General features: G+C 27.6%; 1 protein-coding gene and 1 long non-coding RNA gene across 8 annotated transcripts in view; one reads left to right on the top strand and one right to left on the bottom strand.

Moving 5' to 3' along the window:
* Positions 1-2,811: 2,811 nt before the first annotated feature.
* LOC136083971 (TNF receptor-associated factor 5-like) overlaps positions 2,812-21,519 on the bottom strand; it is a 206,579-nt gene continuing 187,871 nt past the window's right edge. The window contains exon 9 of one of the 3 annotated variants that reach the window (XM_065803941.1): positions 2,812-3,035. In XM_065803941.1, coding sequence (XP_065660013.1) covers positions 2,976-3,035 — 60 coding nt within the window. In that variant the 3' untranslated portion in view covers positions 2,812-2,975. Of the gene's footprint in view, positions 3,036-19,118; positions 19,398-21,519 lie in introns of those variants that run through there. The other 2 variants (XM_065803946.1, XM_065803945.1) reach the window with 2 other exon arrangements.
* On the top strand, positions 8,535-12,020 carry LOC136083972 (uncharacterized). Of its 5 annotated transcripts, none has more exons than XR_010640250.1 (6): positions 8,535-8,699; positions 9,424-9,693; positions 10,388-10,486; positions 11,140-11,298; positions 11,578-11,640; positions 11,726-12,020. It is a non-coding gene; the product is annotated as an uncharacterized LOC136083972 (long non-coding RNA). The 5 variants fall into 5 exon arrangements; XR_010640252.1 differs by having other exon boundaries at positions 8,549-8,699; positions 9,424-9,478; XR_010640253.1 differs by lacking the exon at positions 9,424-9,693 and having other exon boundaries at positions 8,555-8,699.

Below are 21,519 nucleotides of genomic sequence, written 5' to 3'. Positions count from 1 at the left end.
TCTTAGTTTATGTTGTAAAATTATTACGAGCAAGGGCTTCTCTAAAAGCTATGATTGAATTATCAGTTGTAAGAAAAATATTGGTATCGTCAGCATACTGTTAGGGTTTCGTTTCTTTGTTGTTCATAGTAATGCGTTTTATTTGTGTATTTTTTCTGATTTAGCTTGCAAATATCTCCGCTTGTATTATGTACAGTCATAGATATAGTGTTCCCGTAGACAGCTGACTTTGAAAGTTTTGCCATTATAATAGGATAAAAATGTAAACAAAGCCGATATAAAAAAAAGTTAATTGTGCAGTATTTTAAATAGAATTTAATTGCAAGCGTTTTTTTATTTATAACACATAAAGTATTATTTTTATTACATAATTGGTATCATATATATTAAATAACGATATGGTTTCTTCTTGTGGAGTGTTTGTTTGCTCCGTAACTGAAAAAAAGCAACCAGATATCAGAATTAACAGACTTCCTGGAATTATTAATTATGACGAAGAGTCGCGCTCCTTTTCAGAGGAACGTAGAAGTAAATGGTTAGCTTCATAAAACAGAACTAAACTCAAAAACAGTTGTCAACAATTTATTCAACTTTACTAGTTTGTGGAAAACACTTTATCAACGGTGAGATTCTGTATATACTGTGTATATAAGCCTTGAAAATAGATTGCAGTTTAAATTTACAATAAAGTTAGTATAAAACCTGCTCTAGATACTTTTATACTTTTATGTTGCGTTATTTTTATGTACGTATTTTGTATTTTAGGAAAAACAGCAAAATATTTGAAAAAGATTTTGCAGATTAGGTTCCAACACGTTATATGAGTAGGAAAGGAGGTTCAATGTCAATGAAATTAAAAGATGATTTAGAATTAAAAGTAGATAGATTAAAATGACTTAAAAAAATAAAGTCAATGCAAATTCCTCAAGTTATTGATAATAAAAGAAGTAAATTTGACAAAGGTACTTTTTCGTTAATGAGTTATTAAGTATAATCTTAATAACTGATAAATCAAATTTCATTTTGTTTTACTTTAAAAAGTACGTACATCTTTTTTGTTTGTTATTGTTTTAGATATTGAAGAAGTTGAAATCAATTTATGCCAAGAAAGTTCATCAGAAGTCAGTAAAGAAAAGATAGTTGATAAATTGAATGATGAAATCAGGATGTTAAATGAGAAATATGAACCATTTATTAATCCAAATCAAAAAAATTTAAATGATGCAACAGAAGCATTGATTTCTAAACAACTTTTTAAAAATAATGCTGAAGCAGTCATATTCTTCACTGGTTTACCAGATTATAACACCTTATGTGCTATGATTGAACTTGTGAATAGATAGTGCAATTATTGCATGTACTCTAAATAGTTTTTTGTCAGGTAGATTTGTGTCAAATGAAACTTCGTTTGTGATCTGGAACAATTGATCTTGCACACCGTTTTCGTGTTTCAAAAACGTGTCTCAAAATTGTTTCTTCACAAGATCAATTTATTTTTCATTAAACTATCACCACTCCTTATATGGCCCAAACGCTCAGAAGTAATAAAGAATATACCTCTTATATTTAAAACGAAATTTGGAGACAAAATTAAAAGTATTACTGGTTGCTTTGAGTTGTTTATTGATAGACATTTTAACCTAACATTAAGATGCTTAACATGGTCATCATATAAACACAACAACAACGTAAAATATTTGATTAGTATGACTTCACAAGTTGCAATAAGTATTATTTCAAAAGAATAAAGTGGTAGATTGAATTACAAAGTAGTTACTGAAAACTGTGATAATTTGAATAAGCTGGCTTACGGGGGACCCAGTCATGGCTGATAAAGGTTTTAATATTGATGATATTGTAGGGTAATTTGGAGCACACTTGGAAATTCCTGCTTTTACTCGGAGAAAACATTAGCTTAGTGCTATTAAAGCTATCATAACACGTCAATTAGCAAACGTTAGAATACATGTTGAGCGCGTTATTGGTACTTTGAGACAAAAATTTTCATTTCATTCAAGTTTTCAACAACAAAATACCAATTGACTATTTGTTTACTAAAGACGGAAATTGTTCATTCTATCTGTGTTTTAGTTGTTAACTTATGTCCATCTTTAGTAGCACTTAATTTGCATTTACTTTGAATAATAGTTTGACAATATGTTATTATATTAATTAATTAATATGTATATATTACATAATATAATATAATATCTTAAAATGAATAAAAAACATCTCTATTTAAATAACTAAATATAGTATATAAAAAATTGAATATATATGTATAATATATATATATATATATATATATATATATATATATATATATATATATATATATATATATATATATATATATATATATATATATATATATATATATGTAAATTATGTTAGTGTATTTTACAAATAGAGTGCTCAATGTTCTTGAAGAACAGAGCAATAATTAATTAGTAAAAAACACTTATCTAACTTTTATCTTCGACTCGGAGTTTCACCATCGTGAACTCTTCCTGATGATCCAGCAATGGTGAAACTCCGAGTCGAAGATAAAAGTTAGATAAGTGTTTTTTACTAATTAATTATATATATATATATATATATATATATATATATATATATATATATATATATATATATATATATATATATATATATGTATATATATATATATATATATATATGTATATATATATATATATATATATGTATATATATATATATATATATATATATATATATATATATATATATATATATATATATATATATATATATATATATATATATATATATATATATATTTATGTGTGAGTGTAAAACTGTTAATGAAATATAGAATTGTTTGCTTTCGTAGTAAGTTTCTTTTTACTTTTAAAATGTTTCTTTTTCATCTGCATTCTGGACAAAACCAATTGCTTTTAGGCATTTTATAAATTTTCATACACTTCACATGGTAACATCTAATTTTACAATGTTTATAGTACAACTAATCGCATTGCCGTCTTTTGAACTCTTGTGACTGTAGCAAATCTTACCTTGAAATGATAAAACATTACTTTCAATAGGTTCAAGTTCACTATAAAACTTTGAAATCAGTTCAGGAAGGATAATCCTTTTAAAACTTCCTTCGATATGTTAAGAATATTTTCTATCAAATTTTCATCGCGAAGAATTCTAAGAATTAAAAAGTCCTTCACTGTCCATACAAAAAAAATCACAGAATTCATATTCAGTAACTCTTGTTACTGAATATGAATTCTGTGAGTTGAGTTTGAACTTAATAGTAATATGCATGGTCTTTTTTAAGTGATAGTTCACCACCTTTTTCTTAATAAAGATAACTAATTTTTTTATTTTTAACTGAATCTTGTAATATGTTGTTTCCTAGGTTGTATTTTTAGGCATTTAATTTCTACACATACTTTTCCACAACGAGAACACTCAACAACACCATTTGGTGACACACCCATATGACTAAAATTTGTTTATTATTATTAATTAATAAACCTGAAAAACCATTATTTTTAATAAATACCATAAAACCATTATTATTAATAAATAAACCTGGGTCAAGAACTTTAAAGTTTTTTTAGAGAAAAACATCGATTTCGACCCCATCGAAATTGCCAACAACTAGAACTTGATTGTAATCGTGCCAAGCTTACTATTTTAATTACTTGCTCAGTTGTTAAAGTTAAACTAGGATAAATAAATTTACAATAAGATCGCAACTCCGTGTAATTAAGAGTTTTTTCTATATAAAGAATATAAATCGCTCATTAAAGGTACTTTACGATGATCAGATTTTGTAGAGTATGCATGAGCATATTTAGGGATTGTTTTTACGATAGCTACCTTTGATTTTGATTTATTAACTTTATTAAAAAATATACTTAGTTCTTGATGTGTTGGCCTTTTAACAGATTTCTTAATGGTAGACAAACTAATGCAGAAATACTGCAATCATTTGGGTCATCTTCCAAACTTTTGTCTAATATTCGTTTTTTTGATTTTGACTTGATCAATAATTTGATTTCACATAAACGTTTTGGTGTTAACTTCGCAAGAGTTTGGGGGTAGCTAGTAAGATTTATAATTAGTTACTGCTTTAGATTCTTGCATTATAACAGTTATTTCAATCCAAAAAAGAACTGCAGCAATATGTGTGAATGCTTCATCAAGACCTGCCATGCAATTACAGTGTGCACATACAATTTTACCCCTGCATTCAGCAACAATCCATGAACTAAGTTGAGACGTGGTGAATAAAACACCTTAAAATACAAACTATAAAGTAATAAATAGATATAAACATTCAAAAATATAAAATTATATGTACTTGCTTTATCAATATTTTGTTTCTTACCTTTCCCAAAACAATTCTCAAACTTCCTATGCTATTAACTCCCACATTCCTAACCCATCCTTCTAACATTTGATTAAACGCTTCTCATTTATTGGCCGTCATATCCTCAGCTGTATAAGAACTTGGTGAAAATACAAGATAATTTACTACATCAGCGTAAGTTACAGGCGGAAAAGTTTCTTCACTGTTTTTGAATTCGCTGTCTGGTATTGAGTAAGGATCTATACCATTTATAAGTAGAATTTTTGCTTTTGGAAGGCAGATCAAGTGTTTTGTAATAAGACATTTCTTTACAATAGATATTTATGTTGTTAAACTTGATATTTGTTTTATCTAAATTAAAAAAAGGTTTATACTAATGGAAAGTAGATTATTAAGCCAAACTAATACCAAAATAATTACAAACCACTTTTAAAAAGAATACCGCACACAGTTTGTTTACATATTTATCCTCTCATAATGGCAAAATTTTCAAAGTCGTGTGTCAACGGGAACACTCAAAAGCGCAGCTTTGTCTTACTCCTCAGTGAATTTTGGTTTCTTTGGATAAAAAACTATTTATTTTCAAACGCGAGTTAATGTCATAGCATATCATTGTATGTCAGTTTTTTAACTATATTATTAAAATGATTACTAAAACTAAAAATAAATAAACAATCAAATAAAAAAATCTTGCCTACTTTAACGAATGCTTTTATTTGATTTATTGATATTATGGATGCGTCTTGATTATTTTCATTAGCTATATGGTGTCGGTATCTATGTCTCTGGTGTCGGAAAGTTTTCAAATATTGTTCTATGAGGATTGCAAGCAGTTTGTGTTTCTTTAATAATAAATGGAAGTATGTTTTTAAGTCTGTTGGTAAAAATTTTTGTATGAGTTTTGTAGTTTGTAGAAGAATTTGATCTCCATTTGCTATATTTGATGTGTTACCTTTTGCATAAATGCACGTTATAAGGGCTTCTTTTTGTAAGGCTAGCAGCTTGTTTTCTTTTATCAAATTATTTAACACAATAAGTAGGGTTTTGCCAAGGATGTCATTCTTTATAGAATTCCGCAGACCGTCGCTTCTGGGTGATTTGCTCGTTTTCACGGATTGAAGATTGAAGAGCAGCTTCAGGGTATATAGTCTAGGGTTATAGTTTCGTCAAATGTTTGTCATTGTTGCTGGGTGATTCTGGTAATATCCGTGTTTTCTAGTAGTATACTTTTATGAATTACGCTGTTTCCAATTTTTTTTTCCAACTTTTTTTTTTTTTTGCGCTCAAGCCTATAAGTTGACAAGAAGTGTTTTCTATAAGTTGACATTTCTATAAGTTTTCTATAAGTTGACAAGAAGTGTTTTTCGTAAGTTTTCTGGAATTTTTATTTTTTTCGTATTCTTTTTATTTCTTTTTCCAATTATTTTTTATTTTTAGTTATTATTTCTTTCTCTGCTATTGCTTCATCTTATTAGCTAATCAATTATTTTTCTACTTTTAAAAATTATAATGTTATATTAATTATATTTGACGTGTCTAAAACACAGTTATAATTGCATAAAACATGTTATAATTACATACCAATATTTATATATACCTATACTTATATTTTATTATATATACCTTTATTTATATATTATTATTATAAAAATAGTCATAACCAAGATTTTATTCATGCTTCAGTTCGCTTATATTCTTACAGAGTTTTAAAAGTTTTTTTTATCTTAATTTTAAAGAGCTTTACTAAATTTTTCAGTTCAACTTTCTTCTCTCGTAGTTTTTAACTTACCGCCAACAATGGCATGCACCTGATTTTTTCTAATCTCTTTGGGCTATTCAAATAACTTTTGAGAATAATTTTTCGGCCTTTTTTTTTCTATCATTTTTTCTCATTTGTTTATTTATTTATTCATTTTTTATTTGACAAAATCCAAAACTTATTTGTTAATTAATAGTTATATTTACGGAACATTTATAATCATTATTTTATTGGTAATACATTTAATTATATCTTCGAGAGACATCTATATAATTTCTATATATGTACATATATATAGAAATATATATATATATATATATATAAATATATATATATATATATATATATATATATATATATATATATATATATATATATATATATATATATATATATATATATATATATATATATATATATATATATATATATATATATATATATAAATGTATATATACAGGGGCAGATCCAGGATTTTTATTGACTGTAGCAAAAATGTCATAAATATTTTTTGGTCTTAAAAAAAAATATATATATATCTCGCATTTTCACATTTGCCGACAATACGAAAAGTCCAAGTTTGCCAACTGTTCTATTTGATCTACATAAGCCGATCTGCTGGTTTAAAAGAGGTAAATTTGCAGACATAATGAAATAAAATTCATTGATAGGGGGTGGGGGTAGGAAATCACACACCATTTGCGCCAGCCTTGGATATACAGTGGCTTGTAGTGATATATGAGGTCCCCTGCCACTGCTTTCTTCTTTCGTCCGTTTAGAGCGGAAGAACGTTACCTGATTTACGCGACGTTAAAACTCTAGTTAAACCGAATACTTTTTAACGAAATGATAGTTTACTTCTTTTTTATGACTTTTAATCATGACTAAAGCCCTAAACGAACTCTTATTTTCAGTCGATGTATTTAAATTTAGTTCTTGGTACTCCTATTGCCAGTCAATGTATTTATGCCAAATAATACACAAAACATTATTATATATTTAAATTAACAAAATCTTTGTGGTAGTTAAAATGTTTTGGTCTGCAAAAAAATTGAAGGTTGATATTTGAAAATGAAAACGACAAATTTAATCTAAACTTGTCGTTTAATTTTAAATTAATCTTACCTTATAAAATATCTGAAAATTGAAATAGACACTTCAACGATTTATATAAATTTATAAAAACAATTTATACATATTTTCATATTTTTAATAATATACTTCATTACTTCATAACAATAAACTTTTTGTCAAATAATGAAAAAAAGAAACAGGTTTCAAATCAAATAAAAAATAGTAAATAAACGTTTCAATAAAAATATATTGCTTTAAATAAATAAGGAATGCTTTTAAAATCCCAAAATAGCAAACTCCAGGCATATTACAATTAACAACGATACAATCAACAAATGTCAGCAAATAATAAAAACAAAAGTGTCAAAAAATAAATGTCAACCTAACAAGATAAACTTAATATGGTCGTTCTTTGTTTAAAACAACATAGTTCTTTGTTTGATTTGGGTGTAGAAAGTTTTCAGTTTTTTATAAATGAATATAGGAAAGTATATTGTGACGATAACATTCAATTTCAATTAAGTTATGCATTAAAGCATAAAATTATTGAATATGGAAGTCGAACAAACTTTATCTTTAATCAAATTGAAGAAAAGCCATTGAACAGTATTGTCAAAAGGAAATTTCAATCAACCTATTTAAAATGATTTTAGATATTGACCAAAGTTTAAAAAAGTAAAACATTATCTGGCAAAATTTCATATTTGTTAAGCAAATCATAATTTCAAAATACATGTTAATGTAAACAAGAGACTTATTTACATTAACATGTATTTTGAAATTATTTTAAAATTTATTTTTAATTAAGTAACATATTTGTAACAAAAGTGTTTCTCTTAATAGCGTTTTAATCAGCTAAATTATTTCTTCATGTGAATAATTTGCAAAATGCCTTGTTATTTTGTGTTTTTGATAACGTGGACAAAAGTTAAACAATAAAAGAGTTCTATCTGTAGTTTACCAAGGCTTTTCATTAAATGTTAGATTTTTCAATTAAAGTTAGATTTTTATCACATTTAATTGCCTTTTTTTTGCTATTTGACTTTCCCAGTAGGCACGCAACGTTTTATTCACGTTTCAATCACGTGTACTTTAGGTGACTTCGTCCAGATTACTATTTTACGTGAAAGTCACGTGAAAGTTACGTGCCAAAATATCTTGTCTTTCGGAACTTTTTTTATTCTCGAAAAAAACTGGCATAAGAAATATGAAATCATATTTTTTATTATATTAATTTTTTTTTTATAGTATAGTTTTTGTATTCATTATATTAGTTATAATTATTTACTTCTATGGTAGTATAATTAATTTTTATTGTAGTATTATCGTAATTAAAAAAAAAAAAATTGGTCTATATAATATCTTTTAACGCGATGCATTTAAAACAGAACTAAAAAGAGCAATATATTTTAAGTTGTAATATCTAATATCTAAATTATATCAAATTAAGTTAAATAAATTAGTACCCTATTTGCCGTCCCTATTTGCCACACAAATAAGATTAAACTCAAATACAAGGTATGCTTTTTTTCTACTTTATGATATAATATTTTAGACTCGCGAATTTGTCCATTTTGCTTACTTAATTTAGTACGAAATAAGTTATGTTATAACGAATTTAATATTAAATTAAGTAAGCTACATGGACAAATTATAAGTTCTAGCAGAACTTATTCTTGATTCTTGAGCAATAATAATGTCTCTAGAACTTCTGCATACATTATTACTCAAGAGTCGTTTAGATAAAAACCCAAAATAGATTTTCTTTCTTTATTTGGTTTTTATCAACAAGGTTAAAGAATTTATCCAAGATAATATCAATAAATAAATGTGTTATGTTATTTATTATTGATATATGTATATATTATTATTAAATACTTTATCTTTTTAAAATATATGACATCTTGATCTCGTGCTTTACTTGTTAAAAAGGGTTAATACTTATTTTTTTCCTTTTTTTATATTATTTAAATATTATATGATTAATATATATATATTCGAGTTATATGAAATTATTATTATATATATTATATGACTTTTATTACTATTGTTATTATGTACAATATAAAACAGGTTATTAACGCGGATTTGTTCGATGTTTTCCCCACAAAAAGATGATTATGATGCTATTGTATTTGAAACTGCATTTTACTTATCTTTCAATGTTGACGACCTTCCAATATGTAAAGCAAGTTTCTCTCAAGTATAGCATTGCTTTTTTAAAAATTGTTTAATGATTTAGATCAAAGAAATAGCACCAGAACATCTTGTTGCCAAAACAGTTGGTGACTCACCATGTAAGATTTGTGTTAAAAATTTGTGATTTAAGATGATTATTTAATATTCATATTATTATTTAAGTTTTTATTTGTTTCTTTTGAGCTAAATTTGGTGTTGTAAGCTATTATTGGAGAAAATATCGACTTATTCATTAGATAAAGTTTGATGCCTGCTCTTACCCCGTTTCCTTTTTCGTGTTTCAATCATGTATATTTTAGGTGACCTTGTCCAGGTGACAATTTTACTTGATTAAAATGTGAATGTTACGTTGCCAAAATATTGTGTATTTTGGAACTTTTTTTATTCATAATAAAAACCTGTGATTAGAAACTTGGAAAGATATTCTTTATTTTATTTACTATTTTTTTATAATTTAGTTTCAGGGATTATCTTATTCGGGATATTCCCGGAATACCAGATATTATTCTGAAATTTATCTATTTATTTTCCAAATATCCGAAATGTTTTCCATACATACAACTTATATTACAAGTTCCATACATACAACTTTTATTACAACATATAACAAGTATATATTATTCATCTATTTGTTATTATGTTGTTTTAGTCATCATTCATACAAAAATTAAGAAAAGTTTTTAAAAAGTTGAGAAACAACTTGGCTGAATGCAAAATTAAGGGGAAAATGAGGGGGGAAATATTCTGAATTTTTTCAGGATATTTTCTGGATATTTTATATATAATGATTACATGAAATACGTAGTTTATATATTCATTATTGTAATTACTTTTTATTTTACTTTTATAATAATGTAATTATTTTGCATTGTAATTTTATAATAATTTAAAAAGTAGGGCGTAAGATATCTTATAACGTCGCAATGCATTTTTGACAAAAATAAAATGTCACATATATAATATTTTATCCAAACATATTATCTTATAACTAAGTTTTATCAATTTAGGTTTAATAAATATATTATAAAGCTTAGTTCAAAATTGTGTAACGTTATGGCAGATAATTCTCATATTGCAACACGCAAAAGATTAAACCCTACTACAAGGTATACTTTTTTTTCTACCATATTGTATATTATTTTAGACTGTCAAATTTGTCAATGTAATTAATTTGATAATAAATAAGTTATTATAACTTATTTAATATTAAATTTATTAAGCTACATGACAAATGATAAGTTCTGCATAAAATATTATTGACTGGGAAGACCCAATGGTATTGTTATGTTATTGCCTAGGAATATCATTCTGTAGTAAGACCTAATAACCTTTTAACTTTTAAAGTTTGAGAAAATTCACTTTTCCCTTTTTTTTGTCTTCTTTTGTGATCGCACTTTGTAGTAAGAATTTGATTTAATTCATATCTTGTTGGAGAATGCAACTTGATTCTGAGTTGAATTTTCAGCACTCTGTATTTATTGGTGACCTAATTTGACAATACTTTATTATACATATTTTTAGTTTTATACTTAATATATTATATATAATTAGGGGTAGATGAGGCTCCTTAGCCGTGGTGAATGTTTCCACAGCAAAAGGAGCCTCAAGGTGAAAATCTGACCATGGATAAGGAAAATCATGATATAAAATCCCCACTATAATGCTTTGTGGTTATGTGATAACTATTACATTTTTATAAATTGTATTAATTTTTGTGTGCATTCTAAAATGACATTTAATGCTGTTCAAAACTTTGTAGATTACTCATTTAAAGCAACTTTGTGGGCTGTCACCTTTGCATCTAGTGAGTTAATGTATGAACAAGTTAATGCAGAAACAGTTGCAAATATAAGAAGATGAAAAACAAAGAAAACAAATTATCATGTTATCACATAGTACACAGATGTTATCACATAAGGTGAGTACAGGTCTTTTTCTAATCACGCCCATCAGTTATTAACTTTATATAGATATAGATATAGATAAATCCATAGATAGATATTAGATATAGGTATATATAGATAAAAAATATTTTTTTAAACTTGTATTTTTTATTATGTACTTCTTTTTTTATAATCATCTGTCGACTTTTTTGTTACATCTTTTTTTATTAAATACTTATTTACTTTTTTAGCAATCAGAGTATTTTTTTACACTGTATGTAGTATTGTTTTCTTAAAATTATTTAATGATTTAGATAAAAGAAAACAAATAACACACTAGAAAATCTTGTTGCCAAAAGTAGTTAGCAACTCTCAAAGTAAGATTTGTTTTAAAATCTTGTGATTTAAGATAATTATTAAATAATCATACTATTATTTAAGATTTTATTCGTTTCTTTTCAGCTAAATCTGATTCATTAGATAAAGTTTGATGCGTGCTCTTATAGAAGAAAATATCGACTGATTTGTTAGATTGTGTTTGAAGCGTGCTTTTATGGGAGAATAGATATATAAGTTTGAAGCGTGCTCTTCGTAAGTTGCAGATCTACGACTTCGTACTTATTACTTATTGGATATAAGGAGGATATTTTAACAAAAGTGCAGCTTTTGTTACAAATTAAAAATTTTTATGTCAAGAACTAATATACTGACTAATAAAACCATGTATTTTAATACGTATTAAATATTTCCTCGACGATGAGTTTTTTTTCTTTACACGAATCCAAACACTTATAATTGTAATTATAAAGCATAATTATTGCTTAAATATCACGTGCCAAAATTAACGTAAAAAGCACGTCTTTTGGACAGTTTATGGGGACCAAAAAGTCACCTAAATATCACGTCCCAAAAGTAACGTGAAAAACACGTCCATAAATCACGTGAATTGGTCATTTCATGGGGACCAAAAAGTCACCTAAATATCACGTGCCAAAAGTAACGTGAAAAACACGTCCATAAATCACGTGAATTGGTCATTTCATGGGGACCAAAAAGTCACCTAATTGTCACGTGCCAAAATAACGTGAAATTCACGTTTTTGTCACGTCGCTGTGCCTACTGGGTTGTAACATACACCTTGTCAAAGGGAACAATAGTTCCAAGTAGAACTTAAAAAAAAAGTAGTAGAAAGTTCCTTTGATACAGCTTTATAAGACAATTCCCATGGGAATCGTCTAATAAAACTGTATCGTAATTTTTAATTAGAGCTGAGCCTTTAACTTTGGAAGATTTATGATATTCGTGCAGATTCTTTAAATACTAGTCTTTCCATCTTGATCGGAAATGCATCAATAACATGGAAAGATGTTTATTACATTGATTTATATATATATTATAATCATTTTCGAAAGAGAATTTATATCATTGGTTTTCCAAAATCAACAACCTCATGATACAATAACATTTTTGTAACATAGACCTTGTCACAGAGAATAATAGTAGTAATTTCCTAGTAGAAATTTCCAAATTAAAAAAAAATAGTAGAAGGTCCCTTGCAATTTTAGAATAAACTAAAAATCTATTTGAGAGGAAAATTGTGCATTTTAGTTTAACCTTTTTGAAGCTTTGATGTCAATCAAATCATGTAATAAAGTGTTGTCTCCTGGAAATCTATAAATTTTTTAAAACATTTTTAAATCGTTTGACTTCTTCAATGATAAATAACTGGTAGAACAGCAATAAACACATTTCACCATTTTTCATAAACATAAACACATTTCACCATTTTTAATAAACATAAACAAATTTCACCATTTTTATAATAGGCTAAATAAATAAACCAACCGAAGGTGCTATTTAACTTAGTCTTTATAGTTATAAAACCTCTTCATTTTATGTTTGCTACCCACTTTATTAAAAAAAGTTTTATTAACGGAGAGTGGATATTTTACAGAATTTCTGTCTTTGCTACACAATTTTTTTTTGCAACAGGTTCTCGCTTGATTACTTTTAGTCACTACGTAAGACCTCCTTGTTAATAAAAAGATTGCACGTAAATAGGCTCAATATATAACAGATTATCGGGGGTATGTATAGAGTTGTTTTAAAGTATGACAAATTGACTTTTGCTACAGTTGCTACAGTCGATTTGCCATTTTATTTAACTCCCAGTTCAATTTAAGTTGATACGCTGCGAAATATTTGACATTCTTTTAAAAATTTATGGGCATGTGAGACAAAACACGATAAAAACATGGGTTTTTCAGTGAAGCATTTCATTTTTCTGAATGAAATATTTTCGTAACATAGTCAACTTGGCTCAAATACAGTTTTAAATAAATTTTTGAAGCGCCGCATTTTGATAACTGGTAACCTGCATATCTTATTTAAATTACTTTTCTCTTTTTCATGAAAAAAAAAAAAAAAATGTATGCAAAAAAAAAAAAAAGAAAACAAAAACTGAGTGTAGCATTTGCTACACTTGCTACAGCCTGGATCCTGATATATGTATGTATATATGCTTTATTATTATTTTTTTTCAGCTGTCAATTATGTCCACGAAAATAAAACTGGTCAAAGCCAATACAACGCTAATCTCTAGTCTATATGAACTTGAAGAATTCTCAAGCACAGGACCAGGTAAAACAGAGCAATTAGACTATATAATATTCGCAGAATTTCTAACTGTAAAAGCACGCATTGCAATTCTAAAAAACAAAGTCTTGACATTAGAAGCAGAAAACGAAATCTCACAAAAATCTCTTTGCAAACTAAGAAAAACCTCAACCGGTATCATTTTCATCACATCAACCGCAAATCCAATGAAAGTAAAATGATTGGAATCTATTTCTAAATAAAGTAGCACATGAGCAGAAACAAACACAGCATAAAGAATCAAGTGGTGGTACTAGAGGTCTCAGACAAATATGACGAAAATATACAGCCAGCCGAGAATTTCTTTAGAGCTGTTGGTATCGACACCTCAATTATTATGTCAGAGGTTTTAATCTTATAAAACCCAACACAGAACTCAGAAAAATCAAACTCATTCAGGTCATAGTTAAAGACTCTGAATCGCATGCCTCGATCTCATCGAAAGCCAGGCATCACAGTCTCATCCCAGTAAACACAGATTGGTTCAGAATTGGTCAATACTTAGTCAAAATCGGTCGAAAAATGGATAAAACGTTTAGCGACTTATTTTTGACTAAAAATTTACGCATGAGTTAAAATGCATATTTCAAACTTTTTTATATATACATTTACCAAACTTCGATCTAACGTTTAGAATATCGACTTACATAAGTCAATATTGTAAACCTTTAATCGACAATAACTAAACGTAGAAATTTATAGATTTAAAATCTACGTTTTAAATCTATAAATATATACGTTTATTAAACGTCGATCAAACGTTTACAATATTGAATAATATAAGTCGTTATTTTAAAAATGTTTGATTGACGTTTAATAAACGTTTATTATATTATAATATAGCAATAAAGCCATCGCACAGTGGGCCAGTAGGTGGACAAAATGGGAAAAATTTTAGTTGTCTAATCTTGAAAACCTATTTAATTTTAGTATCTACATATATTAGGAGAAATCTATTGATAATTTATTTATATTAAATCCCTTAGTTACCAGGACTCTAAGCATTTGAATATTGAGATAAAATAAAAATAAAAAAAAATTATAAATAAGTAATTAACGGTGACAAAAACGTTGTATTATATTTCAATTACATCTACGTTTTTGAAACAAAAAATTAGTACATGTTATTCTAGAGTATTTAGAGATAAGAAAAACCAATGTGTGAAATAAATTTGTCATAGCATGTTATCTCAGTTATACTTTGAAAATCACAGATTAAAAAAAAAATTTCTTAAGAAACTTATTTTTTGCCGCACAATAACTAATAATTACCACAATTTGCCATGCGTTGTTTTATATTTATTTGAGCTATATGATGCTTCAATCGAGTTTTAATTAATTGCTCGTCCCTTTAAATCCCCGTTCAGATTTTATGTATGTTTTAACTTGGTTGCTATGGTACTAAATTTTGCATAGCAACAACTCATTTTTACATTAACGTTGTTTTAACAGTATTTTACTTGCGCTAAATACACAATATTGGGGGTATGTATTAAAATGAGATTCAGAATTCTTATAAGGTTAACTTTTTTGGTTACTATGGATACCTTACTTTGCATAACATAGCAACAACATATTTTCGGTCAGTGTTAGTAATTTAATTACTAACACTGACAGTAATTTAATTACTTTTAATTTTAATTACTAACACTTGTAGTAACTTAATTACTAACAAGTATGAGTATTCCAGGCGGCATATATATTATAACATTTTACTTTTAAATACAAAATACTTGTTACAATAATTATTTAGATATGGTTTTGTTAAACTTAGACATTCATAATTTTCTCCAAAAAAACAATCTTAGTATTTCAAAACAAAATATTACTGAAGATATATTAAAATTTATTCAGCCAAAATTTGCTGATTTTAAAGACGTTGATTTTAGACATGCTGTTCAACGATTTGTTTACTTGTATAAAAAAAAGTGGAAATCATTACATTACCCATCGGACTTATGTCAGAGGAAGCTCAAGAGGCTAGAAATAAAGACTTTAAATCTTATCGCGAAAATTTCAGCCGAAAAACATCCAGAAAAGCAACAAATACTGATCTTATCAATAGACTCCTAGTTTCCAGTGATCCTGTTATTTCATCATTGCGTAAATCAACATCACACCAAACAAATCATAAAGCATTTCCTTCAGATGTTTTACAATTACTTAAGCAATCTTCAAACGATATTATTGTTTTATAATTTTTTGATGTAATTTAAAATTGGTAACGTTTTCTTGCACTATTTTTTGCTTTTATTATTCCTAAAACATTATTTACCTAAATACTCAATTTTTATTCAATATAGGTGGGTCAAAAATCCGATAAGATATTCAAATATCAATTTACCACTTTGTAACTAAGGAAAGTATCCGGTAACTAAGCAATATAAGTATCCATAACAACTAAATTTAAAAAATTATCACTTTTGTAAGAAGTGTGATCTCATATTGGTACTCATGCCAAATTTAGTGAATAATAGCACTTATAAAATATCTGCAGATAACAAAAGTCGGATGTTGCTAAGCAAAATAAAGGTATCCATAGCAACGAAATAAAAAAATATTACCTTCATAAAAAGCGCAGACATCATATTAGTACTCATACTAATTTTTGTGAATATAGCTCTAATATTAAATTAGTTATGAATTTTGTCCAGTAAAAGTGCATTCTGGCCCACTGTGCATCGGTCAGAAGACTCACATCAGCAACAGCTTAAGTCACGCGGTTTTAATAGGCATAATTAAAACGAAATAAAAAACTAATTAAAAATTATTTTTTATTGGCCAAATAATTAAATTAGACTTAAAGACGTTTTCAAGATTCACTTCCTTACAACAACTGAAAGCAAAACGACTAATAAATAAATAATAAACAAGTTTCAGGTGTGTCATTTTAATTCATGGAAGTTAAAAAGCTCTTATCGAAACAATCTACCTTCCTAAATGCCAACAAATCAATGGACACCGATGTTTTTAAAAACTATTATTGGCGACATTGACACGGTTAATGTTATGAAAGTCCTGCTGCAACAACATTTTTTGTAAGTTTTATAAACAGTTTAAATTTATTTTGTAAACGCTAGTATGATTGTGTAACGGTACACTCTTAAAAAAGTTCCGGTAAAATTTGCATGAACTGTTCAAGCTATTTTTTACGCCTAAAACTTCAGGCGAAACAACTGAAAGTTCGATCGTTGCGTTCTGATGATACCTTTTGCCTGAACAGATCAGGATTAGTTTAGGTCAACAGTTACTGTTGATATAAATTAATCCTGAACTTTAGACAAAACGCACGAACCTGTAAAAAACCTGATCTTTTAATCTTAATTTTCCGCTTTTTAAAAGAATGTGCTCGATAATGGGTGTATACGAATACTGCACCGGACCACACCGGACTACACCGGACCACACCGGACCACTTCAGAGTATTAAAAACAATCTTAGTAGAGCGAAATATGCATAAGTTACATTCGTAATATATAAATCCAATAAAAATTTATACCTGAAAAAAAAAAAAATTGAAAAAATTTAAGTTTTTATAACAATTTTAATTGTGCACCCACAAGTAAAAATATTTTTTTTAGTGAAAATCATTTTGTAAACAACAGGCAAAAAATAACAGGATTAAAGAATATAAATTAAAAAAAAAATTTAAAAACGCAGTTAAAAATGCTGAAATAAAACAACGGCTCGTGGTATGTTTAGTAAAGACTTTCTTCCCTCTTGCAATTTTTTTTTATGTTATACAACAAACTTATTATTATATAAAATTAGCAAATCACTGCCAGACCTTATTTATGAAATATTATTCTAACACAAAATTTTTTTATCTATAGTGTTCGTAACGTAATGTTTACGTAAAAGTCCTGTAATTCCTTTTTTAATTTTTTTGGTTATAAATCTTTCTTTTACCTTATGAACCTCCCCTTAACCTATTTTGAAATTTCTTCTCTCTTTTTACCTAATCTAATTTCTTGATTTCTTTCCGCACAACGGCAAAAAAAATAAAAAACAAAAAAATATAAAACCAAAAAACACAAAAAAATATAAAATCAAAAAACAAAAAAAAAAAATAATAAAAAAATAAAAAATACAAAAATTATGTAATAAAATTTAAAAAACAAAAAAATGTATATACTTACGCTTTATTGTAACACCATATATTGTAAAAACGTAATAAACTTAGTTAATGTTATTAAAAAATTGTATATATTTATTATTTTGTAATAAAAAAAAAAAAATAAAAAATAAAAAAATAAAAAAGCGCGCCTGAACCCGCGCATGCAGATTTTGAGCGCTGAAATCAAAAACAAACTTAAAATTTTTGAAACAAATAGGGCATATGGCGCGTCGATAAGAGGAAAAATTAAATGGCGACTTGAAGGCGAAAAATGCATTCGCTCGTTTTTTCAATTAGAAAAGCTAAAACCAGCAAAACAAGTAACAACAAAAATAAATGATAAGAACAATAACATTAAATCAGAAAAGGATGAAATCCAAAAAGAGGTTGAAAATAATCACAAAGAACTTTACGCAAGCAAAAAGTGCGACGAAAAAAGTCAAAACTTTCTTTTTTCCAAAACATCCCCTATTCAAAAAGCACCCGAAACTTTAAGTAAAGAACTAGAAATGCCAATAACAATTATAGAAATTAAAAGCGCGCTGAAAACAATGCAAAATAACAAATCACCAGAAAGCAACGGCCTCATCATCAAATTCTACAAGCAAAATATTTATTTGTTTGAGGAATTGCTGGCCGCAGATATAAACGAAACCTTTAGCAGCGTTGAAATGTGCGATAGCCGAAAAAAGGCAATAATCATATGTTTGTTTAAAAAAGCAGATAAGACATATGTCAACAATTGGCGTACTATCTCCTTTTTGAATACAGACTATAAAATCATAACTAAGATAATTGCAAATAGACAAAAAATGTTCTACCTTTGATTATAAACGAAAATCAAACGGCATGCGTCCCGCGTAGAACCATATATTACAATTTATCCTACACCAGAGATATTATAAGAATACCCAACAAAAACCAACTTGATGCGTCTATTATATCCATTGACCAGGTCAAGACAGTTGATAGAAACTATCTATATGACACTATATCTTTTTTTGGTTTTAATACCGTATTTACAAATTTTATTAAAACGATATATTACGACATAAGCGCGCAAATAAAAATAAATTTTCATCTGAAAAAATTGAAATTCACAGAGGAGTAAGGCAGGGTTGTCCTCTTTCGATGATTCTATATATCATACTTGCCGAAATTTTCTCAGGATACATAAGAGCAAACAAAAACATAAAAGGAATAACAGTAAACCAAAAATAAAATAAAATCCAGCTATACGCTGACGACACAAACTTCTATTTAACAGGAGATGAGTCGATAAAAAAACTCGGTAGGGCCTTAGAACTCAATGAGCGAGCCACAGGAGCCAAATTAAATGTAGCCAAATGCCAAGGCTTGTGGCTAGGAAAAAATAAAACAAAAAATAAAGAAAATTTTCTAAACTTTAACTGGGAAGAAAATACTCTTAAAAGCTCGGGCATTTATTTTTCCAACAGAGATTGTTTAACCAACACCAAGCAACGGAACGACAACATTGCCATTATTCAAAAGAAAATTAAATGCTGGCAAATGTTTGACATACCCTTTAAAGGAAAAAGAATAGTAATTAATCAAATACTCTTGAGTAACCTTTGGCACTTAGCTGTTACGTTGCCAATACCTAACGATAGAATTATCAAGTTTATTGGAAATATTGTTGAAAATTTTCTCTCGAGCAACAGCTCTATTAAAACAAACCAAAAAGTTTCTAAACTTTCTATAAGTCGCGGAGGTTTAAACATAATAAATATGGGCGAAAAACTAAAATCCATCCAGCTGACTTGGGTGGCAAAAGTTTTCAATTACACCCTAACAGGCGCATGGAAAGACGCTGCGACGCATATTTTCAATAGTTATAGAAAAACTAATCAAGGAGAAAATATATTTATCACAACCCACTCAAGCAGCACAATCGATACTGTTATTCCTGTGTTGCAATATTCCTGTGTTACAATACTCCTGTGTTCTACCAGCAACTAATTAAAAATTGGAGTCACTTCTTTAACGGCGAGAGCGACATAAAAAATGTGTTCATTGAGGAAATCCTCAACCAGTCCATTTTTTATAACAATTTTGTTAGAGACAAAAACTACCAGACTCTAAAACCTAAAAAAGAAACTAATTTGAACCAAGTATCCAAAATATCTGATCCTGCAAAGGTTTTTGTACCTGGTTTCTTGGATCACCAATTAACTGGTCTTAAACAAACAACATTTAAAAAAATTAAAACAACATTTAACAAAACTCCATTTCACGTGTTTGGAAAAAAAAATTAAAAAGGAAAGTCAATCTTATGACCACAATAAATCAAATTTTACCCTAAGAAACTTTATACACCCCCTAAAACCGGTTTTGATTACCGACCTAACATCAAAATCAATTTACGATTTTCTTATGAAAAAGAAATATAGTTTGGGTGTAACAACCCTGTTTACAAAGTGAAACTCTGATTTTGAAAAGAGCATGACGGTTACCTCAAAGGAATGATCCCTCCTCTTTCAAAACATTTTCAAAAGAAATAACAACAACAAAGCAAACGAAATAAAATATAAAGCAATTCATTTTGCGCTACCCACAAACTCCATCGCTACCCACAAAATCCATCATCAACGCAAAGGTCATGTACCTGATGACCTTTGTCCCCAGTGAATGTCCCCAGTATCTCTATCTCACATGATATACAGCTGCGAAAAAGTACAACCATTAATTAAATAAACAATCTTTGCTAAATAAGATCTATTCTAGCAGTAAACCTTTTAAAAAGACTTTTAAATTTGTAATTTATTCAAAATCTCAAAATTTTATATTTGTAATTTATTGCTTGACGAGCTTTTGTATTATATTTATTCTATACGAATGAGAGCTTATCATGAGAGAAGTATGAGCGCGAGAATAAGCCTTCTAAGAGCGCGAGAATAAGCCTTCTATATATCTAAAATTAAAAAAGTACTTCAGATCGAAGACAATATTGCTAAAGAAAACAACCAATTAAACTCTTTTTTAAATGAAACTAAAGAAATAAGAGATATAAACAAAAACAAAAAACTAGAAAATAAATTAAACCAATTTTTGAATTAAATCAAAAAAACCTTATACTTTATGAAAGACCCAAACTTTTTATTTTTTTATTTTAAATTTTCGTCTTTTCTTTTTACTTTTTTCTTACTTTTCTAAACTCGCTTATTCTTGATGCGCTCCGTTTCTCGACTTAAAAAGCACAGAAAAAACGTTGTAAATATTTCTATGTAATTCTTGTCAAGTAGTCCACAAGGCAATTAGCTGGCGGACTATTGAAATATAAACACAATACCATCAATGTTTTTGGTTTTTTGAAAAAAGAGTTAATTTTCTTAAATATCTGTTTGGATTTAAGCAGGCTGGTAGGCTTTTTTACGAGAGTTATAAGTTATCCTTTTGAACTGCCTTTCCTAACCAAAAACCCTTTGCATTTGCATGTACACTCCAATGCGCCTGTCCCCTATGT

Source organism: Hydra vulgaris, chromosome 08 (genome assembly GCF_038396675.1).
Source record: "Hydra vulgaris chromosome 08, alternate assembly HydraT2T_AEP".
Lineage (NCBI taxonomy): Eukaryota > Metazoa > Cnidaria > Hydrozoa > Anthoathecata > Hydridae > Hydra > Hydra vulgaris.
The sequence above is the reverse complement of the archived record's forward strand: the minus strand, read 5'-3'. Positions and strand labels throughout refer to the sequence as shown.